The sequence below is a fragment of the Solanum lycopersicum genome, chromosome 12 (assembly GCF_036512215.1).
Source record: "Solanum lycopersicum chromosome 12, SLM_r2.1".
Lineage (NCBI taxonomy): Eukaryota > Viridiplantae > Streptophyta > Magnoliopsida > Solanales > Solanaceae > Solanum > Solanum lycopersicum.
Window position 1 is genome coordinate 2,205,745 of NC_090811.1, and position 26,946 is coordinate 2,232,690.

The following is a 26,946-nucleotide window of genomic DNA, read 5'->3' on the forward strand; positions in this document are numbered from 1 at the left end:
CTTTACAAGTATTCTTTTGATAGCACAATATTCAAAGATATGTAGTGCTCTATTATTTGAGACATCAAAATTTCTTAACACAAAAGCTACCTTGGAAAATTAGAACATTAAAATCGTTACATGTAATTTTATCCTTCAAATAGATTGATATTTAATTTTTGCCTCTAGCAATCGAACTTATAGGGTTTTGGTTTTTTGGGCCTAAAGAGTGGCCGGTTTGGATTGGCTTTTATTTTATGACTTATAAGCCAAAAGCCACAAGTTAGATTCTTTAAAACAAGTGCTTATAAGCACTTTCTAACTTTACCCAAACACTTCAAAACTGCTTAAAAACACTTAAAATAAGTCAATTCAAACAGGCACTTAGAGTTGAGCTACAAGTGAATATAGGCCTAAATTGTGCATATTATAGTTTAAAGTAATGGACTTGAGAGAATTATTGAAGTGAAAAAACATGTATAACACTAATATCAGCTGATAGTTTTAACACTTCAAAAAGTCTCAGTTACAACTATAGGGTGTTGGGACTCAGATGAGCATTTTCGAAAATAGACTAATTGATACGAACCTAGTGAGCATTGAGCAATAGATACATGTGATTCCTTGCTAAGTCTATATCAAAAAAGGAGCTCCGGGATAATCGTCTTCTCTGTGTATAATATCAACGCAATTCAAAACTTGAACGAAAAACCTAAGAGGACCGCGTTTTAAAGCACAATCCTTTCACATGAAGCTACTCATCGTATGAAGTATTCCTATCATGTAGCTGATAAATAGAAGTTACTTGTTATGAGTAGCCCTTCATTGCCAGGGATTCTTCTTTTGAGTTGCGCTTCTTCTCGAGCTAGAAGAAGTAGCTTTCTGCCAATATTCACAAAGAACAGTACTGGAGTCAGATATCTAAAGTTGCATATATTTCAGAAACAGAGGAGGCTAGACATACCGATTTAGACTTCTTTGTCTTTCCACGGATTCTGTTCTTAGGAGGTTTTAATTTGTATAACCGAACCATCCAGTGGTGAGTGGTAAATACCTGCATACAAACAAAATATCAGATGGTGAATAATTTGTGGTTCACCACGTTGCATGAATTAGTATTCTTTGTTTACGTTAGGCTATCCAGAATAGTTATATGTATGACCTTAGATTTATGAAATTTCTTTTCATTTTTAGGCAAGGTCATGGACAAATTTCCTTTAACAGCGTCACATTCATCCTTGCCTCAAAGTATATGAATAGGGCCATAGTGAGTCATGTGAGTTGGTGCACAAAAATGCTTTAATAAGCTTTTGTTTCTTCATTATCAATTCCCAAAGAGCCAAACTCAGACATCAAAATGATAATTGGTTGACGATTAACTAAACCTTCTCGGTCAACATGATATAGCTACAAACACACACTGTACTGCTTCACTTAATACACGTGTGATTTTCAGCAAATATGATCTCATGCTTACCTCCTCAAAGTGGGTGAGCTTAAAATGTTTCTTTCCAATTTCAGTCCGCCTTACTCTATCGTACCCCTTGCCATCTGTCTCCACAAACCTACAGCACAAGATAGAGATGATGTGAATAATTTGAAGTTCATGCCTCAAGGCCACCAAAATGTAAACTTGCATGTTCTCAAGAATTTAGCACCTGTAATAAGACAGTTTGTACATGAGGGAGTTCAGCATGGTTGGAGTAGCCATAGAGTCAATCCGGTACTGGCCATCTCTCTATCAAAAAAAAGGAAATTATAGTTGGAATCGAAACTATGAATCTAAGACAAACTCAAACATCAAGTATGTAGCTCACTGGCTCTTAGCCTCTTAGTGAGTAAGAGCACAAACTTAATAAACAGATATAAAACATGCAAATGAATAAATGAACTTGATAAACAATTATAAATGGCTCAATTATTGGTTTTAACTCTTGAAGAAAGGAACTGCATCCTATGATAACCATATCAGGAGTTATCTACTTGTACTAGGCATAATCTGGAAATTGCAAATGAATATGATAATATAATCACGACATAAGAGCCTGAAAATATTCCAGAAGGAAGATCCTTAATCAGCCTAGGACTTGCCTCATAAAATACATTATTAAAGAAGCAAAAAATATCCTCAATATTTGCTCATTGAAGTAAAATAACCAAGAACAGTTAAGTAGTTGACCAAAAAAAGAAGGTATCTAAAGGATAGTAACACACCAGATAATCAGGTTCCTTGATATGAGGGAAGACACCCCCACCGATTCTAACCATCCAGAGGAACTTATTGATATCATCACTGGGATACCCAACAAGACCTGAAGTTGATAGTAGGCATTAGACTTAAGGCTATTGCAAAACAATACATCTTGATTGAGCTGAAGTACCAACCTCCAAAGACAACAAGAACATATTTTACATCCAAAGAGTTGAAGATCTCCCAGGCTGCTTTTTCAGGAGAGGACATGGCTGTACCAACTGTTGCAATATGTGTATTGTTCCAGGTGTTATTATCAACTATAACAGTGCGATTGGCCATAGCAGTAGTTTGATAGCCATAGTCCCACCATGATGCCACCTGAAAAGAGTTAGCAGAATACCACATACATCAGGCAAACACACACATGTAGGTGGCAAGAAAATAACTACAGACAGTGAATAATTACATGGGTAAAACATAGTAAGAAACCATTCTAATCACATTCAAAACAATATTTGATTTTGATTCAAATGCATAAATTTAAGTTTAAATTTTAGATCTAGTGACTAACCTGCTCATGCTATATTTCTAATTTCACATCTCTAATCACTAACATATTCATCCATGGAATTTCCTAAAATGTATTGTTGGCCTTATTGTTGTGCCTTCTTTTTCAAGAAGGAACCTTTTTTAATTAAGGATTTGAAGAAGGAACTTATGGATCTTATAAGTTTATATCTAATATAAGATATAATAACTAAATAATATAAGCTGTTGGTTGGCTGTTGTTTACCAAGATGCATGCCTCAGCACCTTCACTGAAGCACCACATAAGCCAAGGAAGCCACAGTTTGCAATTCGTATTCCGCCTATCCATGTCACATGGCTAAAAAGCAAGCTTGTACACTTTGAAAGAATGGTTTACATTATTTAAATATGAAGCCAACTTCAAAAAAAAAGAAGGTTAACATCAGCTGTGAGGGTCTAATTCCTCACTGAATGTTAATTGGGTTTGCACAGTAAAAAAAGAACAATACAATCTTGGCTAGTATTCTGCCAACAAGCTCTTCCAGTTAATAATAGTTACCTAAGAATTATCTAAATTATATTTTCAGCTGCAACAAGTTACCAAGTGACGTTGAAATTTCAGACTGAAAATATACTTTAAGCAAAGTGAAACCAAATTCTTGGCTACCATAACAATATTCTACTGCACCGTCCTAAAAAAATAACTGCACTGTCACCACACCCATTCCAGAAGCAAACGAATTTGTGCATAAAGGAAACCAAATTGCAAATTCTAGAACCATCTCATCAACAGAAGGAAACAATAAAATCAACAGAAAGGAGATAAGAACTCACTTTATCATCTACATCAGTATTGTGGCTCAACCATGCATAAGCCTCTCTGAAGTCATCAAAAACATGAAGTCCATCATGCGATTGTGATGTTAGTACAATAGAAGGAGCTGAGTAAGCTTCCGCAGCTGCCCAGACACAATGAACCTACAAAGAAATTTATTTTCCGATTAAGTCAACAAGGAAATAAAATTACAATACCTTTACCTTTTTCTCTCAGAAAAAACAAAAAATAAAGGAGAAAAAAGCTTTTAAAAAGGTCGCAAGGAGATATGAGTATTTGAAGAAATGCAAATGTCATAAGATATTTCATTAGTTCATAAGGAATTTAGGTAACACTTTTCAGTTTGCTATGGCACAGAAATATGCAACTTAAAATAACTGGTTAACTGTTAGTGATCAACATAGGACACATGCTCCTAATCATATCTCTGAGAACCGTTCCCACTGAAAGCAATTGTTACTCACAGCTAAGTTGGGTAGCCTGTTGGATCATTTCATGTGTCTGAGGTAGTCAATAATCCTACAGTATAGAAGCTCGAGATGGACTATGTTCTAAATTTTTTGGTAAAAATCAGAATATATTGCTGATCTGGACTCAATTCTAGAAGTTTTAGACTACTGGTGAGAAGAACAAGGATTATAACTAATTTTGCTTGTTGCAACACCCACATTTTGGTTTCTAGTACAAAGATGATTATAATTATACACTGAAATATGTTACCTTCTCAAAAAAGTCATCCAACAATCTCTTCTTTCACAAATCTGTGTATGTGTGTGTGTGCACTTAATTTACTGATCCAAGTTACTTGTCAGACTTAGAACTGAAATCTATCAATAAAGCAATGCACTACTAAAGTTAACTAACTTGTGCTGAGGAAGGACGTAATTGAATCTGATCGCTAGTTTTCTCCAATTCAGGATAGGTCAAATTAATTCCTTCCACTCTTTCCCTTATATACCCAGAAACAGCAACTATGAATAGTGATGGCAGACAGATGAATGGAGAGGGAGATAGCATCCAGATTGCCAAGCAATGATGGGATATCCCACTTTGTGCCTTACTCAGTGGGATAGAATTCCCCAAATATTAGTAACGTGAAAGACCTGAGCCAAGGCATGGATCAACATCTAACAATTGAATTTGAAGCTTGTCTAGTCTTAAGAGCTAGCTTTCTCCAAGTAACATAGTTAGGGAATCAAAATAAAAAAAAAGTAGCAAAGAAATCTAGCGATGAAAAAAATAAACATAAGATGTATCAATTATCAGCAAGGAAAAGAAAAAGAGCTTAATTTCATGTATAAACATAATAAAGGAATAACTAAATGGGACTGATACAGCTGCAAGTAGTTAAATCAGGACAGAGCACATACCACATAAAAGGCACCCAGCAACACAAGTAATAGAATAGCAACAAAAGAAGCCTCCATGGGTAACATCAAAAGCCTCTTCTCACTTTTTTTATTAGCAATGGGAACTTTTTCAACATTCTCCTTTTCTTTCTTCTTTTTTCTCGAAGCTTTTTCCTTTGGGAGTTCTTCATTTCTATCAGATTTCACCACATCATTCTGTGTAACCCCATCACCATTATCCCCTGCCTTGATGGTGAATAAAATGACAAGAACTAGTTCAGAATTATCAAAATAGCCAATGATTGGCATTACCTATCGAAGAACAACAAAGACACTTACATCAGCCTGTTTTCCAGTTGATGCAAATTTGATTGATCGAGTAAAAACACCAAAAGCTGATGATAGAGCAATCCCAGACATTATACATGCAGCTGGGGCCAGTACAAGCATTAGGCGGACCTGTGTTTCAGCAAAAGTAATGACTTTCAGAAATTAGTGAGCAAAGGAAACAGAAGAAAACGGCATAAAATCTTGAAATCCTTACCATAACACCAGAAAAGTACACTGAAGTCACTAAATAAAGAATCACAAAGGAGCTAGCATCAGTCAGGGGCAAAAAGCATGCCTACACATGCCAAAAGTAACATTAATTGGAAGCCCAACAAAGATCAAATTAACATGATAAAGTCATGATAAATGGAGCTGAAAATTGACACTTACAATAATGCCTGCGGGGACCAAAAATGCTAATACATTTATGTCCATAAAGTAAGAAGGCCAAGTAGGTGGCTGATGTTCACTAACACTGGCAATAATTGGTATATACTTGCTCGCATAAGTTCTGTCTCAATTCAAAGAAAAGTAAAAACAGAAAGTTGCTTCAGTACATTGGTTGCATGGAAAAATATAGGTATAAAAAGAGCTATGGCCCCGGAATCATCACAAACTAATAATCAATGAGATAAGAATTTTGAAATCCTAAAATCTCCTAGAAGCAACTCCCCCAGAATTTAACAAGGGACAGATCTCAAAAAAGCACCAAGTAGAAATGACAAGATTTTTTACGAGTGAATGGCAGGAGGGGCTTTAGCTACAAGCATGAAGGTAAGCTCATAATTTACTTTTTATATAGATAACTGAGTATGTAGGAGAAAATCATGTATTTGTGTAAGATTTTCTACTTTTTGGTATATTTCTTGTGTACGGGCTAATTATAGTATTCTTACTTTATCAAAGAAAAAAAAAGGTAAGCTCACAATTTAAAGAAAATAAAAAAATATAAAGCATTTATGAATAGAGTACTTTAACATAAAAATGCTCTTAGTAATACTTATTTCTACATCCAACTGTCAAAAAAATACATCATTAGAATGCAATTTCAACAAGCCAATAGAAAGACAAGTTCAATTTAAAATTATTTTCACTTTTGATTATTCATCTATCAAAAAGAAGTAGCAGGCATAATTCAATCTAAAAGAAGTAAACATTCATAATTTGCTTTTCTTGTAATTATTTCACAGCACCTTCTTATTGAAGATATCAATACTATATCTTTAATTATCAAAAAGAGTAACATGCAGAAATCAATTTCAAAAAATTGCCTAGGAAACTGTGATAATCAAAACAAAATCTACTTCTATTCCTTAAACAATCAAAATAATAATGGGAGAACTGAATATGAATCAGAGGTTTAGAAATTAACAAAAAAGAATAGTACTAAGAGACAAAGAAAATAAGAAACCCAAAAAGGGAAGCAAAAGAAGATCTTATATATTCAAAGGAAGAAAGAATCAGCATAGAGAAGAAAAAGTATACAAGAGAAGTTGAGTCAGCACTAGACGGAGAGTAGTTGCATGGCAAGGTAGAAAGAAGATGATAACAAAGACAACAAGGAGAAAACTGAGGCGTACTCGGAGAGGAGTCCTAACACAAAGATAGCAAAAGCTATTTCTCCTATTTTCTATTTCTCCACCTGAGTAAGTGAAATTGAAAAAATAGATCCTTTTTTTTTGCGCATGTTCCACTATCTCAAGCGTGCACTTCTTAAAATCACATTACTTGTGAATGAGAAGCAAAAAACCCTCACTTCATGTTTAAAGTGCTGGGGCAATCACTCCTAACAACACTGGCCTTAAATGGGGTCGTAGGAAAATCAATCAAACTCATGATATTTATGACTCAACATCTTTATTGTAACAGCCAATATCTTCATAACTAACACACACAGATGTTCTTTAATAGAGGCATCTGTGAATGCAGGAAAACCATGGGTTTATGAAGATCACATTTTGTTTCTTAAAGCTTGTGCACAATCATCTCATAATCAGGTTATACAAGTTCCTTGAGAGCTTAGTACCAAGACCCAAATGTTATCTGCACTGCTTCAAGATATTAAATTCTGTTAACCAATGTGCATCAGAGACCATAAGTCACAACTTTATCTAGAAAATGTAGTGCGATATCACTGCGTCCTTTTTATGGTAGAAAACTAATGAAAATGTAAAGTAAGCATATAAGATGAAACATGATTCATAAAGCAAGGAGCATACGGATCAAGCAGACTAAGGCTTCGTCCACTCCATCCCTTTGTTGGGCTAGAGGCAACAAGCGCAACTAGCACAGCTACCACAGCGCAGCAAACAATCCTGCATGACAAAAGTAGAAGTTGATCATCAGTGGAACAAATAACAAAATTCAAAACAGAAATAAATTAATGAATGGGGGTTGATCCAATTAATAAAATTTTTATTAATACATGCCCATTAGGCATCAATATAACAAGCTATTCATATAAATTAGAGGAGCTTACAAGCCTGCAGATACAACAAGAGTCACAGCTACTTTGAACATTTTTGGTGTGAGCATCCCTTTGATGTAATAGACAAGCCCCACAACATTGAGAATTAGGAACACCTGTACATAGCCACCAGAGATTTCAGTACACATGGGGGTGGCAAAATCAGCCCATGAAAAGATGATTCGCCCCCCCACTTTGACTTGCCCAACTCAGCGCACCTAAAAGATGGACCGGTTTGGGCTAAATATCTATCCTAAATTGATCCATGAGAAACCTTGTCAAAAAAAAAAATTGTTTGATATATATTACTATAGTTACAATAAGGAAAAAAGGGTTATATTAGTTTTGTTAGTAATTCAAGCGAATTATAAGAAACAAACAGAGAAATAGAACTTCATAAGAGTTGAGTGGATTGGGTTATGGCTCATTATTTAGACCACCTCAACCCCAAAAACCTTTGGCCAGGTTAATGAATGGCCATTTATTAAGTCATCTCATTTTAACCCACTAAATTCAGCCCAATCGGCCCCCGTTTGACACCCTTAAGTGCACATGTAAATTTAATTAGGACCCAAAAATGTCTACAATATTACTAAAACACAGAATATTACTCTGTATCCTAGCTATCATCGCATGTATAATCTTCCAAATTTCATTTACAAGTGCTTTTTGGTAACTTCCTAATTCCTTTTTCTAACATAGATGAAGACTAGGCCTAATCATTTGACCCCTTTATAGAAGCTGATAATCACAAAGCATAGTAGAATAGGAGGTAGACTGGTATAGTGTTTAACACTCTGTTTAATCTAATTCTCCTGCACCACATATTAAAAGGGCCTTACTTCGACTTAGACTGATTGAAGTAGTTCATGCTTGTATATTTACTGTGACTGAGAGCAAACTTGGAAATAGCGTAAATTTTTAAATGAATTTAAACATTTAATCTCATGAAGTGATATGCACACAAGAAATGAAAATAATATATTGGTGCTATTACTTTAAAAGGCTTTAAATTAAGTAAATAGAATTTTTACATGTACTAAGAAACAATGTGCGGATGGAGATGAAGGGAGTGGTAATGAAATTACAAACATAGCCAATCATTATATGCAACCCAGCCATGCCATCTAAATGCTACAAGCTGTTTTCAGCTTGATGATTTTAATATCCTCAATACTTCAATCATGCAATAAGGAAAGCCAATGCTATTTCAAGGAAATATGGTGGTACTTTGAGAACATCTAAAATTAGGTAGGAAATATGCAGGAACACATCATCAATCATATATTCCAATCAGGACTTTACTACTAAAAAGAATAGAAATGACCTTACCAGAAATGAGGCAAAATGTTCTGATGTCATTACTGCATTAAAACCTACAACGGGGACCAAAGCAGCCAATAGTGTTCCCAAGATAACCTGCACCCATATCCCAGATGGTTAGAAGAATAACACAAACTCAACTTTGTAGAGAAAATTGTATATGGGATATATTCAGACTAGAAGATTTTAAGTCCCTTGATGAAGGAAATTTACTCATTCATTGAATGCTTTTAGCAAAAAAAAAATTGCAAAGTTTTGCTGATAATTTTTTGTTAAAAACAGCAGGACTGATCATTAAACAACAATCAAAAACCATGTTCAAAAAGACTGCAGGAACCTCATAAGGGACAAGGTATCACCAGCTATTACATATAGTTAAAAACTGATGGTGTTTCGGTTATCAAGCACTAACACAGATGACGATATACTTGTTTTTTTTTTTGGCTAAAGACGATTAAACATTTTTTCATTTAAAAATGTGATATTTCAAATGAATGAAGGTTGCCTTTTTAAATTTATCATAGTTTGGGTTCACAAATATAAATAGTTAATAATTACTCAATAAAGTACTTTCATAGTAGAAATGAGAAGAAAATGCTCCCACCAGGCTAACATATAAACAATTTCTTGCTTGTACAGAATATTTTTTTATTTTGCCCAATTTTTTCCTTTTGACAAACTCATTTTTGAGAAAAAAGAGAAGGCAAACTTTTTTCCCAAAATAGCACTCACATAAAAAATTGAACAAAAGAAACCAACTGAAAACACTGAAGTGAACTATTTATGGTTCACTTTCGGTTTTCTCATGCATTAACCAAAATAACTGAATTGGAAAATGGAAATTGAACCGACCGTTGCCCACCCCTAATTAAAACTACAAATTGTTTATCAATATGTTTTTCAGATGCTAGTACTTACTAATGGAGCATAGGCAATATAAAGCCGTGAAGAATAACGCCCAGTTACGATGCAAAGTAGGGCATGCATTGGAATAAGGTTGATGATAAAGGTATATCCTCCCCAGGAGCAAACCTGAAAGAGTATGGAAATACAATAAAATTTGACGGAAAAGATATGGTAAAGAAGGGAATAAAAGGTAAAAATAACAATCACCATGGAGGAAGTAAATGCCTACCATGTAAAAGTATGACAAGGCATTTAGAGTAGCATAAAAGAGGGACCCCGTGTTCAGTGTCTGCAACCAAAAATTCACCATCATTGCATAACTTGAAATGGAACACAAAAATCTTAATAATAGAAGGATAGGCCCCAGAATATTGCATGTAACACCACCAAGATAAAATCTGAAAATCATCATGTAAACTGAACCTTTATATAGAGATAGAAAGTGAAGATCAATGCAAATATGGCCACAGCTTCATTGTCATAGCTTCCAGCCACTGATCGAGATATATATGATGGAACCTGCAGGCAGCATGAAAATGAATTCACCACATTAAAGAAGTACACTAGCAATTTGTTTTCTTTTCGGAACTAAATGTTACTACAGATGGGCAAATATGTTGTAAATCCAAAATATAATGCTACTTTATCTTGAATAAGCTATATGCAAAGGCCACATTTTAGAGTCATCAGATGGAAATGTGTGCAAGAGAATTTACCATGGCCAAAAGAGCTGCAGCAGTTAGTCCAGCCCCAACCCCTTTAACTTCCTACAAAAGCAGAGTCGTATGGCTTAGAGCTCTCGCTTCACAACAGAGACATTTTTTAGGTTGCTACAGATCCAAGAGAACAAAAGAAACAAGTAGTATCTACATCATTCTGATAAAAGTGAAAAAAAAATGTAATCAAACCAGAGAACAAACCTTTGTTAGAAGGTATGTTGCCCAAGCAGCAAAGGCAGAGAATGTAGGAGCAGTAAACACACAAACTGTTTCCACAGAAAGAGGAATATTCAAGGAATTAATTATCCTGCCAAGAAACATATATGTACTCCGTTATTCCTTTAGGTGCTGAAATAGATCAGTTCATAAAATTAAACAAACAACAAAGATGCCCATAATTTGAAGAGTGGGAACTAGAAAAATAATGATCTGTAATACACACCACCACAAAGTGCCAGCAGTCAATGTCAGTCCAGGGTAAACAGTTCCACCAATCACTCGTCCAAGTGGATACCTATCAGACAAGGAAACCTTAACTACTAGTCATTTTCAATCAAGAAACTACAAGTCATGACAACATTGTCTGGAATAATTAATTCACTCCTACAATCATAATTACCAGGTCCGATCATCAAACCAATTCCAGAAGTCATAAATTCCATTCTTAGTCAGAAACTGCAATTGGCATAGCATGGTTATATTTCACATAGTTTTGTGGTACTGACAAACATATGTATGATAGTAAAATAGCAATAATAATATGATATGATCATTATCACCATCCAAGGAAATACTCTATAAGAATGGAACAGTTTCATGATCAAAGATATCAAAAATTGATGGCAAGCAACAGGTTCATGAAGAAAGATATCCAAGATTAGCACCACAAATTGACTTATAAGTTGACACTAGAATAGCTCATAGAGATATTATAGATAGTCACTCAAGTTAATCTGAAAATCAACTCGAGAGTCCAAAAAGAGTTCATTGGATGTTCAAAGTTCACACTTGGTTGAATAGAAAACTTACATTTGACCAAAATATACATAATGGGCTTAATTATGATATTGATAAGTAAACGCATTAGCTCTATGATTAAGGACAGTACAGCTTTCATGAACTTACCGTTATTGATAGTACACAAGGTGCCGCTAAAAAGACAACGTCAATATAGTTCTAATTACTCCGGGTCTCAGCCCATTCCGTTTGAAAAATCAATGAATGGGCAATGTTATTGAGATAAGATTGAAATTCTATTAAAATAATTTTTTGAGAATTAATCCTGTTGGAATGATTTGTTTTAATAGAATAGATTCAAAAATAAATTTACCTTTTTTTGAATGGTTTTGACTTCTTATAGTATAAAAAACTCATCCAATTATACCTTTTAGAAGATATTTTAGCATATAGAAGAGTGTGAAGAAAAAACCTATGGATAGGTTTAACATTAGAGGTAGCATGAGTTGTGTGGTAGGTGCATGTCATAAGATTGAACTGGGATTAAACATCATGGCCACGTGAATATTGAAGCATGCTTGATTGAATGACTGTGGACTGGAAACAGATCGTATTCCATGTTGATCCTTTTCTGTAGCACCATATCAAAGTGCTCCACACAAAACAATATATAATGTAAATGCATTGACTTGCTTAAATTGCAGCTAATTATGCGTTTCACTTCTACATGTCATCAGATTGGTTGTGGTTAAACGGTAGATTCTCGTCATGCTTGCTCAAATTCAGCTTAATTCAAATTAGTATTTAGGAGCATTCTTGAGAAAAGAGCAAAACCGCAATGATCCAGTCCTTGCTCTGTCACTTCCTAATGCATTTTAGGCTACTCCATATAATCTAAAAGAAATGAACCAATACATAATTTAAATGCATTCTGCTTGAATTGAAGCTAATTATGCATTTCACCTGTACATGTTATCAGATCTGTTGTGATTGAACATTAACTTCTCGTCATGCTTGCCCAAATTCAGCTTGATTCAATTAGTTTTTAGGAGCATTGTCGAGAAAAGAGCAAAAATTTAAGGATCCATACCTAGCTCTATCACTTCCTAATACATTTTCTGCTACTACACATAATCTAAAAGAAATGAACCAAATACAAACTGCACATCACAACAATTTAATAAATTACTCATGAAAAAACAAAATGAAATTCAAACCTGAGTGACTCTATAGTTGAAATAAGGATCGAACTCATGAATAACACTCTCATACTTAATCACCTGTTTAAAAAAAATCATAAAAGCAATCAGACATGATCAAATGTGAAATGCTGAACAGCAACAACAAATTCAGCATATAAACAATCAGATCTAATTTTCACGTAGAAATAACAAATTAGTAGATTAAACTGAGAAGAATTTTACGGAGAAGATACGGATCGAGAAAGCGAGAACTCCGATCAGTATGAGAATGAACAACGAGAACACATTGCCGAAAGCCAACCGGAGGCTCGACGGCGTAACGGTATCTGAAGAGGCCGCCATTAACGGCCAGCTGAAGCTTTTCGAGTTGAAGAGTGAAGTGATTGTTTAAGGGTTTTTGATCTGTGAAATCTGAGGAAGACTTTGTAGAAGCTGACATTTGAAAAGACATATTTGTCCTCATAGATCAATGTAAAATGACTGTTATACCCTTATATATTTTAACCATTTTTTTGTTCAAATTTTTTAATTGGCTTGCTCGGACATAGTGCAACGTGGCAAGTTTTTATTCGTTAACGATACTTGGCCTTGTTTTTTGTACTACTCTTTAGTTTCGAGGGTAAAAATGGAAAATAATTACATAGAAGAAATTATATTTTGGTCCAATAATTTTTAAATATTACAATAACATCTCTATTAATTGAAAATAGTATTTTGAAAAAAGCATAATTAATAAGGTGGGTTTATTTATAAATATTTTGAGTTTAAATGTATTATTATCTAAAGAAAAAAAAAGGAATGAAAGGAGTAAATGAGTTTTTTTTTTTTGTGTTGTGTTAAAAAGGAATTTGTATTTGTATCTGATTTTTTATTTAATCTTTTTTATTATTAAGTATATTTTAAACAGAGAATTTTTAGGAAATATTTTATCATCTTTGTTAGAAAATAAGAAAAAATATGAATTTATTTTATCATTTGGATACTCTATTTATAAAATTTTGATAATATATTATTATAATTTTGATAATTTAGTAAACTATATCTTCATTTTCTATGTGAGATTGATAATAAGAATCATTGCAAAATTGGATATGTTGGAAGGTTTGAAGGTTAGTAAGGATGGTTCTAACTTGTGAGTTTTACTTTGATATAAAAAAAACATATCTTTTTAAATTGAGGACAAAAAAATATTTTAAATTAATAATATCTCTATATATATATCACAATTATATTAATAATGAAACAAATATATTTTAAAACAAAAATAAATCAAAGCATTAAGGTAATTTGGGCGTACTTAAATTTTGATAAAGAACTAACTATTTAGTAATTACTATTACTAATTAAAAGGAGTATTTGAATTACTCCGTTCGTCCCATTTTATGTGACATCATTTTCTTTTTTGTCACTCTCAAAAAAATATCATATTTTCTTATATGGTAAGTTATTTAAAGGTACAACTTCTCTTTTATCTTTGTTGGTTCCACTTAATTTTAAATAATACTCTAATATATTTATGAGGAGAGAAAAATGAATCCGCTTTTGAAACACAATTTGATAAACAATTTAATTTTTTCATTTATTTCTTAAACTCTGTGTCAGATCAAATGATGCCACATAAAAATAGAACGCAGGGAGTACTTATAATTTGTAAATTTTAGCTCAAACATACTTTTTATTTTGTTCCAACTCAGTATAAGTGCTTAGAATTTTATTTTGTTTTTCAATATTTTATCAACTATTTCGAATCCACATTAATACTCCCAATAAAAAAATTCATATATAAAATTCAAATTCAACTTTAAAATATATTTGATTAAAAATGAAATAATTCTATCATTTTGACACTGATTCATATATTAGTAAAAAGTTTAATTTTTTTAATTTGCAAACACCTTATATTTTGGGCTTTTTATATATATACATAGAAGCAAAAAAATCCCAATTTTAAGTACCCAAAATCCGACGTTTCATTGGCGATTTCAACCCGCCGCCGGCTACTCTTCTTCGGCTTCTTCTCCGGCGAACTCAGCTAAGAATTTGATTTGTAAGTACCTTATTGTTCTCTCTGTATTAACTTATATCCGTCTCTTTCGTCCGAAACCCTAGCCTCTCTTTTATATACTTTTATTCATTTGTTTTGTGAAATCGATGCTAAAAAAGCCCTCAAATCTGCTGTATTGTACTTTGTATGTTTGCCTTTTGATATGTCTGCAAAGTCGCTGTGTGCTGTATATGCTTAATAATATGATTCAATGTATAGAAATCGAGGTGTATGCACCTTTTTTTCTCTACCAGTGTTTTTTTACTATCTACCTGAAACCCTATCCCCTGTTTTTTTCAGTTTTTTTTGTTGTGAAATACTGTATGTGTGATAAGATTGTATTGCTATGTTTTACTCCGGTGTATAACAGAAGTCCTCAGATCTGAGTTTTGCAGTGCTTTTGTATTGTTGCTAGTTAAAAGATATTGCTATTTGCTTCTTATGTGGTACAATATTATGAATCAAGTGTAGAAACTTCAAGGAAGGGAGTACAACAACATGCCCAACGTAAGTTGACAAGTGGGGTGTGGGAGAGATGAGGCTGACCTCTCGAAAAAAAAAAGAAAAAAAAAAGGGAAAGGGAATAAGGCCATGAAATTTGGGATCTTTACCACTACTTTGTGGGGGTTAGCAGCTGTAATTGAAGTTATAAGTCATTGCAAGTCTGTTTTATTTCAATTTGAAAAGTCATTGCGAGTATGTTTCCTGATTGTTTCGAACAACTAATTTGAGCTTTAACAATCAACTATTGATTGACAAAAAAGGGAAAGGGAGTAAGGCCATAAAAGATGGAATCTTTACCACTGCTTTGCGGGGGTTAGCAGCTATAATTGAAGTTATCAGTTTAAAGTCATTGCAAGTCTGTTTTATTTTAAATTAAAAAAGTCATTGCGAGTCTGTTTCCTGATTATTTCGAACAACTACTTGGAGCTTTAACAATCAACTAATTGATTGACAAAAAGTCTATATATTCCGATTGATCTATCAACACTGGTGCTGAACTTAGTTTAATATGTTAGAGCCGGTTAATTAAGTAATTAGTATGATTCATACTGATCTTTGCATTTAGCTGGTTATGTTTATCAGCAGCATATTTAAAAGGTCCCTTTAGACATGTTGAGAGATTGATATATTGACCTGTTACCTGTCTTCTCTGTGTATGCAGTGGCTGTGGGAACTTTAAATCTGGGATTTTCAGTATGGCATCTCTCAAGGAGCTTCTTCCAGCAGCAAAGTCCACTACCAGCACAGTCTATGACCATACAAGTGACCCATGGTTCAAGAATAGGTACAGTGCAACTGAGGCGGAGAAATCTGCAGTAATCAAGGCAAATCCTGTACCCCCTTATCTAAAACGGGCTGGATTTAGGCCATCCAAGCTTGAGGACTTTGGGGATGGAGGAGCATTCCCTGAAATCCATTATGCACAATACCCACTTGATATGGGCAGAAAGAAAGACTGGAAAGCCGGTGGAAAGAATTTGCCTGTTACTGTGGATGAGCATGGTGAAGTGCGATATGATGCAATTGTGAGGCAGGGTGAGAATGCAAAGAAAATTGTTTATTCTCAACATAAAGATCTTATCCCCAAGTTTGTGAAGGAGGATGAGAGTGACGAAGAGATGGATCAGGATGAGAAGCAGAAAGTAATAGATGAGACAATGGAGGAAACTAAAGCAGCACTTGAGAAGATTGTAAATGTGCGGTTGAGTGCTGCACAGCCCAAAAATGTTCCCACACAATCTCAGGAGTCCAAGTTTATTAAGTACAAACCTTCTCAGCAAGCGGCAGCTTTTAACTCGGGTGCAAAGGAGAGGATTATTAGGATGGTAGAGATGCCTGTGGACCCTCTGGATCCACCGAAGTTCAAACACAAGAGGGTCCCTAGGGCCTCTGGTTCTCCACCTGTGCCTGTTATGCATTCTCCTCCCCGTCCAGTTACAGTGAAGGACCAGCAGGACTGGAAGATTCCACCTTGTATATCAAACTGGAAGAACCCCAAAGGTTACACAATCCCTCTTGATAAGCGTCTTGCTGCTGATGGCAGGGGACTTCAAGATGTTCAGATCAATGATAATTTTGCAAAACTATCAGAGGCTCTGTATGTTGCAGAACAGAAAGCCAGAGAAGCAGTTGCAATGCGGTCAAAGGTTCAGAAAGAGATGATGATGAAAGAAAAGGAGAAGAAAGAGATAGAACTTCGGGAGTTGGCCCGCAAGGCAAGATCTGATAGATTGGTTGGGGTACCTTCAGCTGCTGCACATGTACCTTCTGAGAGGGACTCCAGGAATGTTGATGATATGAATGAGGACTATGAGCGAGCAAGAGATTTGCCCAAAGAATCAAGGGGGGAAAGGGAAGAAAGATTGAATAGAGAGAAGATACGTGAGGAGCGGCGCCGTGAGAGGGAGAGGGAGAGGAGATTGGAGGCAAAAGATGCTGCAATGGGTAAGAAGAGTAAGATCACCAGAGATAGAGACCGTGATGTGAGTGAAAAAGTGGCTCTTGGAATGGCTTCTACTGGCACATCAAGAGGAGAAGTCATGTATGATCAGAGATTGTTCAACCAGGAGAAAGGGATGGATTCTGGATTTGCAGTGGATGATTCCTACAACGTCTATGACAAGGGACTATTTACCGCTCAGCCCACTCTTTCTACTCTATACAGACCGAAGAAAGATACTGATTCTGAAATGTATGGAGGTGCAGATGAGCAGCTGGATAAGATCATGAAGACAGAGCGCTTTAAGCCCGACAAGGCATTTTCTGGAACATCTGAGAGGACTAGTACCAGAGATGGGCCTGTGGCATTTGAAAAGGAAGTTGAGGAAGCTGATCCATTTGGTCTAGACCAGTTCTTGACAGAGGTTAAGAAGGGAAAGAAAGCCATGTCAAATGTTGGTAGTGGAGGCACCATGAAGGCTAGTGCTGGCTCCACGCGAGATGGTTATGAAACATCAAGCAGAACTCGTATTGCTTTCGACAAAGGGCGTTGAATTGTCTTCCACTGCCAGCATCCCTGGCCTTTATTTGTTCGTCTTTGCTGCATAAGTGAACTACTCTCAATCTTTATACTGTCGTAATGTAATCTGTTCTTGCAACTTGAGCTTTGAAGTGTTGAAGACATGCCTACTTCAGAAGATATTATCATCTCTTTATTATTGCTTTAAGTCTTTCTGCCTTGAAACAGTGGGTTTCTTAGATTTGGAAGATGAGAATATCCATCGCGTAATTAGGTTACGTGATTTTGACCCAGTTTGATATGAACATCATTTGTTTGGATATGTGGAATTTCTGAGTAGTTTTTGCATTTTTGTTTTCTGGTGTAAGGCCCTTGCCTGTGTCTTTATCTTTTGCTGCAAAGGGACTCTCATTGCACATTGAGTTGATAAAATTTTGTAATGCCCAAAGACATCTCTCTCTCTTTGGGAATTGGTATAGACTGCACTTTGATGTGTATATACACCATTCTTTTTCAGCCTTGGTAAGATGAACTCATAATTTTAGAGTTGGAGGTCGAGAGTGTTCACCATCTGAGCAATTCTTTTTGTCGAGTGTTTGGCTTTTTTGGATTTGAGGAGTGATGATGGTAAGTGTGTGAATTCGCGAAGATCGTCTTCTTATACTGGGAAATACTTACTCTTGTTATCCCAAGTTGGTATTTCATGAGGGGCAATTGTTCATCAATGAGTGATAGGATTTCAGTGAATTGTGATTCTGATTGGGTGTTCACATCACAGATTAGACAGAGTCATGGTGGTCCAATTTGTGATTTTTCAATTGATGATGGATGTATTTTCGCGCATACATAGTAAAGATGTTGTTGATGTATGGGAGACTCCTCGTCCACTAATTATATGAAAGTTGATTTCTCAGATGATCATTCGAAAATCTTCTTCTTTTTGTTGAACGAGTGACTGATCATATGATTTCAATAGGTTGTTAAGAGTTTGGGGATCAACTAATTGAATGAAAGTTTGAGACAAAAGATTGTTATATATAAAAAGAAGTGCTTAGGTAGGTAGGGAACTTTTTTATGTTTAATTGGTTGAAATGTTTTGAAAATTACATTAAAAAATGTGAAAAATAACTTTCCACAAGTAGAAAAAAACAATATATGTGGTATTTCAATTTGATTGTCTCCTCTTCACACACCCCTACACCTCGAACATCTCACTATCTATGACCTCCATAGTGTTTTGCTAGATTACATATAAATGTTGAAGAGGAAATGATCTTTTATGATCAGTTACAATTAAGAGAAAACAGCCTTACAAGGTCTTCCTCATGAAATATGGATAAATTTTTCACTAGGGTTGCAACTAATATATATTTTCCGCATCAAATATTTACACCAAACCAAGTAATTTGACCTTTAAAAAAAAGTAAAAATATCATTGCTTAATGTGTATGAAGTTATAGTTATACTAACCAAAGCATCAAAGGATTTCTTTTGTTGGGCTCAACATGAAAAGGCCCATATTTAGCACTTCATTAATTGGGCCATAAAATGACACAAATTCAAGGCCTAAGTTGAGCTTATTAATGGATTTGATTTCAAGATGATACACTTGTAGCTAGGTTAGAAGATGAACATTAATATAAAAACAAAAATATGGATTGAAAGTTTATAAAGATCTTATCGATGATCGTTGATTAGATTTTCAAGCTCGAGGACATAACATGGACGGGAAGATCCCGTCCATGTTATGCCAAACCATGGGTTCAAACGACTAGCAAATATGACCACAAATAATTATTTTGTGTAGGTATGTAACTTTTGCACATTGAGCAACAATTTTTAGAGTATCTTGGGGTACTAACAATGGTCTTCTAACTCCACTAGTTCGATTATTATGATTCATGTCGTATAACACTTGTTAAAAGAGAAATATTTTCCGTTCAAAGTTTTTCTATTTCAAAAACTCGAACCAAGAGCTCTGATTGAATTTCATCACCCAATAATTAGAGAGATCAACATCAAAGTTTGTATTATTTGTTTGAAACTTTAAATTTAGAGGTTTAATGAAATTGGAAAATTATATAGGGGATTTAATTTGTGGCCTAGTCTATGAAAGCAAGTTGTTGAAGAATTAAAGAGAGAATAGGTTTAGCAAGAACTTTGGGAGGACAAAGAAAATGACATGTCTATTGGCCTTGACCACCAATAATATAATTTAGCTCTCCAAATATCTTTATTATTAATAGTTTTTTTTTTCGGCTGAAGATTTGTCGTAAACAATTTCTCCATCTTGACAAGGTGTGAATAACGTTAATATACAACATTTTCTTAGACTCCACTTGCAGAAATACATTGAGTTATTATTGTTTGTAATAACTCTTTTTTATCATGTGATGGAATTCGGAACAATGGCGGATCCACCTTGGTACAAGGGGTTCATCCGAATCCCCTTCGACGAAAAATTATAGTGTTTATACATGGTTAATGTATATATAGTAGATGTCGAACCCTCTTCGACTACTCCGTGTGTCTATTTTTATGAATTTTTATCCCATTTATTGAAAATTCTGGCTCTGCCACTGATTCGAAGTATAACCATCAACTTGCTAAATTTTTAATATTAATTCAAGTATATAAATCCTTTTAATCTTTTTCTTTATCGAATCTACGTATTCGAAAACATTTTAAAATGACTATTATATATACTTTCCCTTAAATAATATTAGTAAAGTGATTGTTTTACTAATTTATCATTATCAATGTTACTTTAAAAATTTTAAATTTGACTACTGAAACTGTATTGAATTTAGGAATTATTAATTAATAATAGGGTTAAATTTTGTGATAAAAACTAATCTTCTAGTTAGCTAAAGTGAACATTTTTTTTAAAAAAAAATTATTTAACAAGTAATGGAAGGGAACAATATCCCACTTAGAGATGATTAATAGTATATATTTCAATTATATCCCACTTAGAGATGATTAATGATTAAACCATGTCAATAAATATTTTATCTAAACACAAAATTAATAGTATATATATATATAAATAATTTCTTGTATTTTCACCCTGATGATGTAGTAGTATCTATATTCTAGTATTACCAAAAATAAATATATGTTAGGTTGATGATACTATTTTAGTATTACCAAATAAATAAATATTTGTTATAAATATATGTTAGGTGATGACACTATTTTAATATTACCAATTAAATAAATATTTGTTAGGTTGAATAACAAAACTTAATATACTTTTTAAAATGTTTTATTTTTAATCTAGTGCTCAGTATTCATATAAAATCAGATTAAATTTGAATTTGTACATTATAAACTTGTTTTTAGAAGAGCGTTCTTAACAAAAAAAAAATCATTTTCAGAACTCAAATTTATAATTTTAATCGAAGAATGAAACAGTCTTAAACTATCTAACCACATTATATTACATGAATTATTGGGATGTTAACATCAAGTGTCTTTTTTTAATTTCTTAACTTTCATATGGAAAGTGATCCTATCAAATTAATTTTAAAATGCTCTAATTATTGTACATTTTGATTAATGTATATGTACTTTTAGTACTTTAATGATTAATTAATTTAATAAATTAACCACTCAATTATCTAGATATTGAGCTGAGTTTATTAATTAATTGAACCTAATGCAACAACAAAGACATATTGTTACTGAGTTTTTGGAGCTTAGTGAGCTAATTAAAAAATCTTTAAGACAACTAGAAGATATATTCAATAAGAAAATTAATAGAGAAGAAAACTATTGCTTGGTTTTGTTGACACGGAGTCAAAATTTTCACTAAAATATGAAGAAATAAACTTTCGAAGAAGTTAATGAATTCAACATATACGTAAGACAACTATTAGTAACAAAGTTAAAATTTTTATTAAGGAGTTTCAATAATATAAAAAAATAAACACGAAAAGAAATTGAAAACGTTCTATGTCCACGACATACGTTCACTTTGACAGGATAACTTGAATTTACTCAGGGCCTTAACGCTAGAACAAAAAAAATAATATTTTTTCCCTATAAATATATAAAAATAATTTTGGCTGCATTTAGTCTATCCACTAAAATAAAGATTTCACAATGAAAAAAATGTAGCCAATTATCATTCCTTTTTCCTTATTTGCTTCTTAATATTTAATTATAATTAGTGGTAATAAATATTTGTGAATACGTGCAATTTTTTTTTAAAAATAATTAAAATTATCTAATTTATTATATGTTTAATCAAGTCTAACCATAATTTGAAATTTTGAATATCTAAAAAATAATTATTGGCAAATAAAAGAGTCAATGTATTAAGTGAAGTTTTTTTCCAAATCTTTTCCCTATTAAATTTCTAGATTCTTTGCCGTCTTTGAATTTAGGCTAAATTTAATTGGTTTTTTCTGTGAATTAAAATAGTTTTATTACTGATGGTACATGTTGGTGAATATTGAAGTAAAAATAGGCAATTTAATTTATATATTTGAATTGTTTATTTTTCTTTAAAAAAAACCTAAACTAGTTCTAAGTAAAGTAAATTATATTAAGATATATAATTTTGTTATTTTCGCAAGGTAGAAATAAGATAACATAACATTGCTCTCTACAAACTTTATTTTGTAGGATAATATTAAACATGTTATTATTGTATTATTTTTTTTCTCATTAAGATGATGACAATTAAATAAAAACCTATAAATCTTTTTAATTCTACAACATCAAAATTTGAATATTTTATTATTACATTTAGGTACTTATTTTATAAAAAGAAAATAAATAAAAATCGCTGTCTAGGTAGCGATTTGAATTTTTTTTAAAAAAAAATCACATTTTATAAAATCGCTGCTACTGCAGCAATTTTACTTTTTCCGATGGAAGAAATCGCTATTGTTCCAACGACTTTGCCGTTTTAATTAAATTAAAATTTTATATTTTTAGTCACTTGATAAATTAAAAAGTGGATAATATATAAGAATATGCATGGTTTAACTTTTGGAGAACATTAAGGTGCTCTTTTTTAAAACCCCAATAATGTGTGCTTTTCCTTTTTTTTTATTTTAACCTCATTTGTGGTCTGATATTCACGTTTAATTAAATTCAAATTTATGTTGAGAAACTGTTTTGAATCAACCTCAGTTCAATAGGGATACCAATAAGGACATCACACAAATAGATATTGAGTCAAGTGAAAGCAATCGGATCAGGCCTTCACAAAGAATAATTTGGAATCCATATCGAGGGTACGTTTGTTATAGTTAAATACAGATTAGGGCATCACTATCAGAGGGGATGAGATGATTATGTGCAAAGGCGTTTCTGTGTTCTCATCCCCAATTTTAGAGTCTAAGCTTATCATTTTCCTTCTACCGTCTATCAATTCCCTAGTTCTTATGTTTAGTATTTCTACGATTACGTTTGAGTTTTTGTAATTGAACTCTAGTCATGTTAATACAGTTGAGAAGTTTGTTACAGTTTCATTGGATTTGAGTTCATTACAGAAACTCATATTAAAAAGTAAAACAGATTCCTAACAAAAGGTTACTCCATACACAATTCAAAATCGAGACGTTTAGTTAAGTCTGTTAGTGATTTTATATTTTTACTAAAACATAGTTCTCACTTATTTATTTTTTTTAAAAAAAAGTGTCAATAACAAATATAATTTTAGTAATTAAATTATGTATTTAAAAATGAAAAGTACTTTACACAACTTTTAATTATTACGTTACATTAATTAATTATTGCAACTACTTTTTTTTTTTAATATGACCTACATGAAATGCTTCTTTTAACACCCACTGACAAATAAACATTTACACCACTAAACAACATAAAAACTTGAAGACATCCGTACTATGATGTGATTCGAACATTTCTCTAAAAATATTTTCATAATTTTTTTAAATTATTTTTCATCAGAATTTATATTAGGGATCGATTTATTTGATTTCACTTATATTATAGCTAAACGCAAGTTTCAGTTTAATTTCTCCTTCGATTCAGCTTATGTGATAATGTTTGATTCAATATTAAAAATAAAATTATTATCTTGCATGTGCCATGATATTTATCTTATTATAAAAGTATGATATTAGAAAAGTTTAAAGTTGATTTATTTTTAAATATAAAAAAAATATTTTTTAAACTATTAATAAAAAATAAAAGAGTGTAATACAAAATCAAATCGAGAAAAAAAAGTTATTTCTTTCTTTCATACTCCCTCATTAAAAAAAAAAGTAATTTGCACAATTTTGAGAAAATATTATTTGATTTAATTACTTCAATCATTGAAATCTAAGCTTGGTCTAATTTTTTTAAGGCACCATTTAAAATATTCTTGAAGCTGGAAGACAGCTTCTAGTAATATTATATTAAACAACTTCCAAATAATTAATGTTAAAAAAAAAACAATTAACAAGTTTCCACCACAATATCACTAATTAATATTTAATAATGAGTTCTCCAATTAGGCAGGCAAAAAAAAAAGTGTCCATAATTGTGTGGTTCTATATATGGGTAATATTTTTCACACTAAATAATTTATGACAAATTATAATAAAGTTTCTATAATTAAATGATCAAATAAGGTGAGAATATTTTATATCAGGTCATTTTTAGTGAAATATAACGTGTATAGGTTTGATACGTCAAATATAAAAGTAAATTTAGAATTTACAGATATTATGACTTTGATTGAATTCTGAATTTAATCACACTCATTACATGTATGAAATTTTATCGTTTGTATTTATTTAGTTAATTTGTAACTCATATACATAATCGGAACCAGAAATATTAAGTTCACAACCCTTTTATCATTCGATCATAAATTTATAATTTTAATGTAAACGATATATATGCATTTTAAAGTGTGTATTTTCCTATCCTTTTGTCACATCTTTTAATTTCTCTAAAATCAATTATGCAAAGTCCTTTTCATTAAAGAACATTTTAATTGCATTGTCCATACCTTTTTTTATTGTTTTACTCGTGAATATTCACAATTTTATTACAATTGTTAATCCTTTCACATTTCCTATTTGATACTAATTGTATAATTCTATAAATAATCAACGCAATTACATATTAATTTGGTCTTAAATGATATTTATGTCTTCAAACTTTGAGTGTACACAAATAGATATTTAAATTTGTATAAAGTTAAACAATTAGAGACATACGTCCTTTTTAGCATCGTATGAGATGCTTCCTGTGAGATACACTCAACTAATTTGTTATTGTCACATCAAACGTATGTGTCTGTCTACATGTTCTCGCATATTTTAAACATAAAGTGACCAAGCAATATATATATATATATATATATAATATTCCTCAATTATTTTTTATATGTTTCCCAACATAGAGATGAAAGAGAGTAGGAAGATACCCCAAAATTATGGAGAACTTGCAACAATCTTGGAGTGATTTAATTTAATTAGTTTATAACCTTTTATTTAATATAATAAAATAAAAATATTATTGTACCCACTCACTATCATTGAAAGAGAGTGCAATAATAATTTGTTTTTTTCCTCCCAAAAAGAAATAAAAAATTCAATACTAATTTTTTTAAAAATATTTATTGTGCCCTCTCACCTTCATTTTACATTCCTATATATATACCTCTTTAACCCTTTTTCTCTCTTCACAACCAAATAAACACATCTCTCTACCTCCTCTTCTTCTCTCTCCTACTTTCTTAGAGATCATTCCATTTTACGATCAGATAGACTTATATTATTATATTCATAAATTTTTAAATATTTATCCAGTCGATTTCACAGTCAGACAATTTTACATACAACAATATGGAAATCGAGCCAAGTGCACCTCAAATCGCGGGGAAGAAACTATGGAACATAGTTAGAATTATGTTGTACATGTTAAGGAAAGGCATGTTAAAGAGCAAACTCATACTAGACATACAAATTACCTTTCAAGACATGTTAAAAAGAGGTAAAATCGCGGGTAAGGCGATAAGCAATCTTATGTTACATCCTCCACATTGTTCATCGTCTTCATTTACATGCATATCGAACAACAACAACGACGTTGCAATGTCATTTATCACACGTCGTGAGTACGAGTTTAGCTGCAGTAATAGTCCTAAATTTCCCCTGTATAATAAACGTAGGCGAAATCGTAAAGGGGAAATTGATGTTGTACAAAAAGTATTTGAAATATTAAATACAACAAGTACAAGTCATGAAGCTGGTGGTACAACTTCTATTGCTCTTGCTTCACCTTTAGCATTACTTGGATTTGGTAAAAGTCCAAATAATGTGAGAAAATTAAGAGTTACTGATTCACCATTTCCTATTAAAGATTCAGAGGAAAATTATAATTCACAAGTTGATAAAGATGCTGAAGAATTCATTAAAAAATTTTATAAAGATTTAAAGCAACAAAGAAAAATAGCATCTCTTGAATCTCCATCTCCCTATCATGTTTATGCTAGATGAAAAATTAAAAAAAAAATATTGTGTAATAAATTAGTAATTTTTTTTTTATTTCCTAAAGTTTTTTTTTTGGGACTAGGGGTTCCCTGACTACCTTCATTGACACACAAAATCAAGTTTGTTCGTCTTTTTGGTATAAAGCGCTTTATTTGACCAACTATAAGATGGATATCAGATATCAGATACCAAATGAGAAATAAAAGAAATCGAAATTATATTGCTTATGTTTTATTTTTATTTTTATTTTTATTTTTTTGACTTTTTCAAAGTTATTTTCTTTGGGTTATGAAATTGAAGGTGGGACATTAGTTTGCTTAAGAGATGTATGTGCTTTGATCCTATAAACCAAAAAAGGGCAACTCTTTGTTTTTATATTATTTCTTTTATTTCAATTTATTACATGTCTTAATTAGCTTTTTTTCTTTAAGTAATTTTTTGGGGGAAAATGTCATTTTTTTTTTATGTTTAGTAAGTTTGTAAACCCTACATTTTCATTTTATCATTAATGACATAATTCTCTATTCATGTTTAACATTATAAAGATAATATTGTTATGTTACACATTTAGTTTTGAAATAATAAAATTCAAAAGTTCTTTTTACATTGCTATATTTGTGCAAAGAGGCAAAGCCAAAATTTTCAATAAGGAGTTAATAATCTGTAGAAATAGATCGTCGAAG

The 26,946-nt window shown here is 32.3% G+C and overlaps 3 protein-coding genes across 3 annotated transcripts; 2 read left to right on the forward strand and 1 right to left on the reverse strand.

The window, feature by feature from the left end:
- Window positions 1–436: 436 nt before the first annotated feature.
- LOC101256652 (dolichyl-diphosphooligosaccharide--protein glycosyltransferase subunit STT3A) lies at window positions 437–13,197 on the reverse strand. Its single transcript, XM_004251579.5, has 23 exons — window positions 13,012–13,197; window positions 12,805–12,867; window positions 11,250–11,305; window positions 11,073–11,144; window positions 10,832–10,937; window positions 10,628–10,678; window positions 10,335–10,430; window positions 10,141–10,200; window positions 9,924–10,037; window positions 9,015–9,101; window positions 7,695–7,798; window positions 7,435–7,530; window positions 5,606–5,726; window positions 5,430–5,510; window positions 5,225–5,344; window positions 4,907–5,131; window positions 3,536–3,679; window positions 2,365–2,551; window positions 2,194–2,291; window positions 1,638–1,717; window positions 1,457–1,544; window positions 944–1,033; window positions 437–861 (listed from the first exon to the last, which is right to left on the reverse strand). Exons 1-23 carry the CDS (start codon window positions 13,129–13,131, stop codon window positions 802–804), a joined length of 2,319 nt encoding a protein of 772 aa, XP_004251627.1. The 5' UTR covers window positions 13,132–13,197; the 3' UTR covers window positions 437–801.
- A 1,274-nt stretch (window positions 13,198–14,471) lies between these two features.
- Window positions 14,472–18,143, forward strand: LOC101256945 (SNW/SKI-interacting protein A). The gene is made up of 2 exons (XM_004251580.5): window positions 14,472–14,836; window positions 15,999–18,143. The coding sequence occupies exon 2, from the start codon at window positions 16,033–16,035 to the stop codon at window positions 17,827–17,829; it is 1,797 nt and encodes a 598-aa protein (XP_004251628.1). The 5' UTR covers window positions 14,472–14,836; window positions 15,999–16,032; the 3' UTR covers window positions 17,830–18,143.
- A 7,319-nt stretch (window positions 18,144–25,462) lies between these two features.
- On the forward strand, window positions 25,463–26,369 carry LOC101257239 (uncharacterized). Its single transcript, XM_004251581.5, has one exon. The coding sequence runs from the start codon at window positions 25,616–25,618 to the stop codon at window positions 26,267–26,269; it is 654 nt and encodes a 217-aa protein (XP_004251629.1). The 5' UTR covers window positions 25,463–25,615; the 3' UTR covers window positions 26,270–26,369.
- The last annotated feature ends 577 nt before the right edge of the window (window positions 26,370–26,946 follow it).

Bases quoted from the DNA above. Each gene is read 5' to 3' on its own strand.
- LOC101256652 (XM_004251579.5), bottom strand. From the start codon at position 13,131: ATGGCGGCCTCTTCAGATACCGTTACGCCGTCGAGCCTCCGGTTGGCT. The intron at 10,679-10,831 runs GTTTGTTCTCTG...CTGCTTTTGTAG, and splicing joins CAACATACCTTCTAACAAAG to GAAGTTAAAGGGGTTGGGGC. The intron at 1,545-1,637 runs GTGCTAAATTCT...CTTGTGCTGTAG, and splicing joins TACAAACTGTCTTATTACAG to GTTTGTGGAGACAGATGGCA.
- LOC101256945 (XM_004251580.5), top strand. From the start codon at position 16,033: ATGGCATCTCTCAAGGAGCTTCTTCCAGCAGCAAAGTCCACTACCAGC.
- LOC101257239 (XM_004251581.5), top strand. From the start codon at position 25,616: ATGGAAATCGAGCCAAGTGCACCTCAAATCGCGGGGAAGAAACTATGG.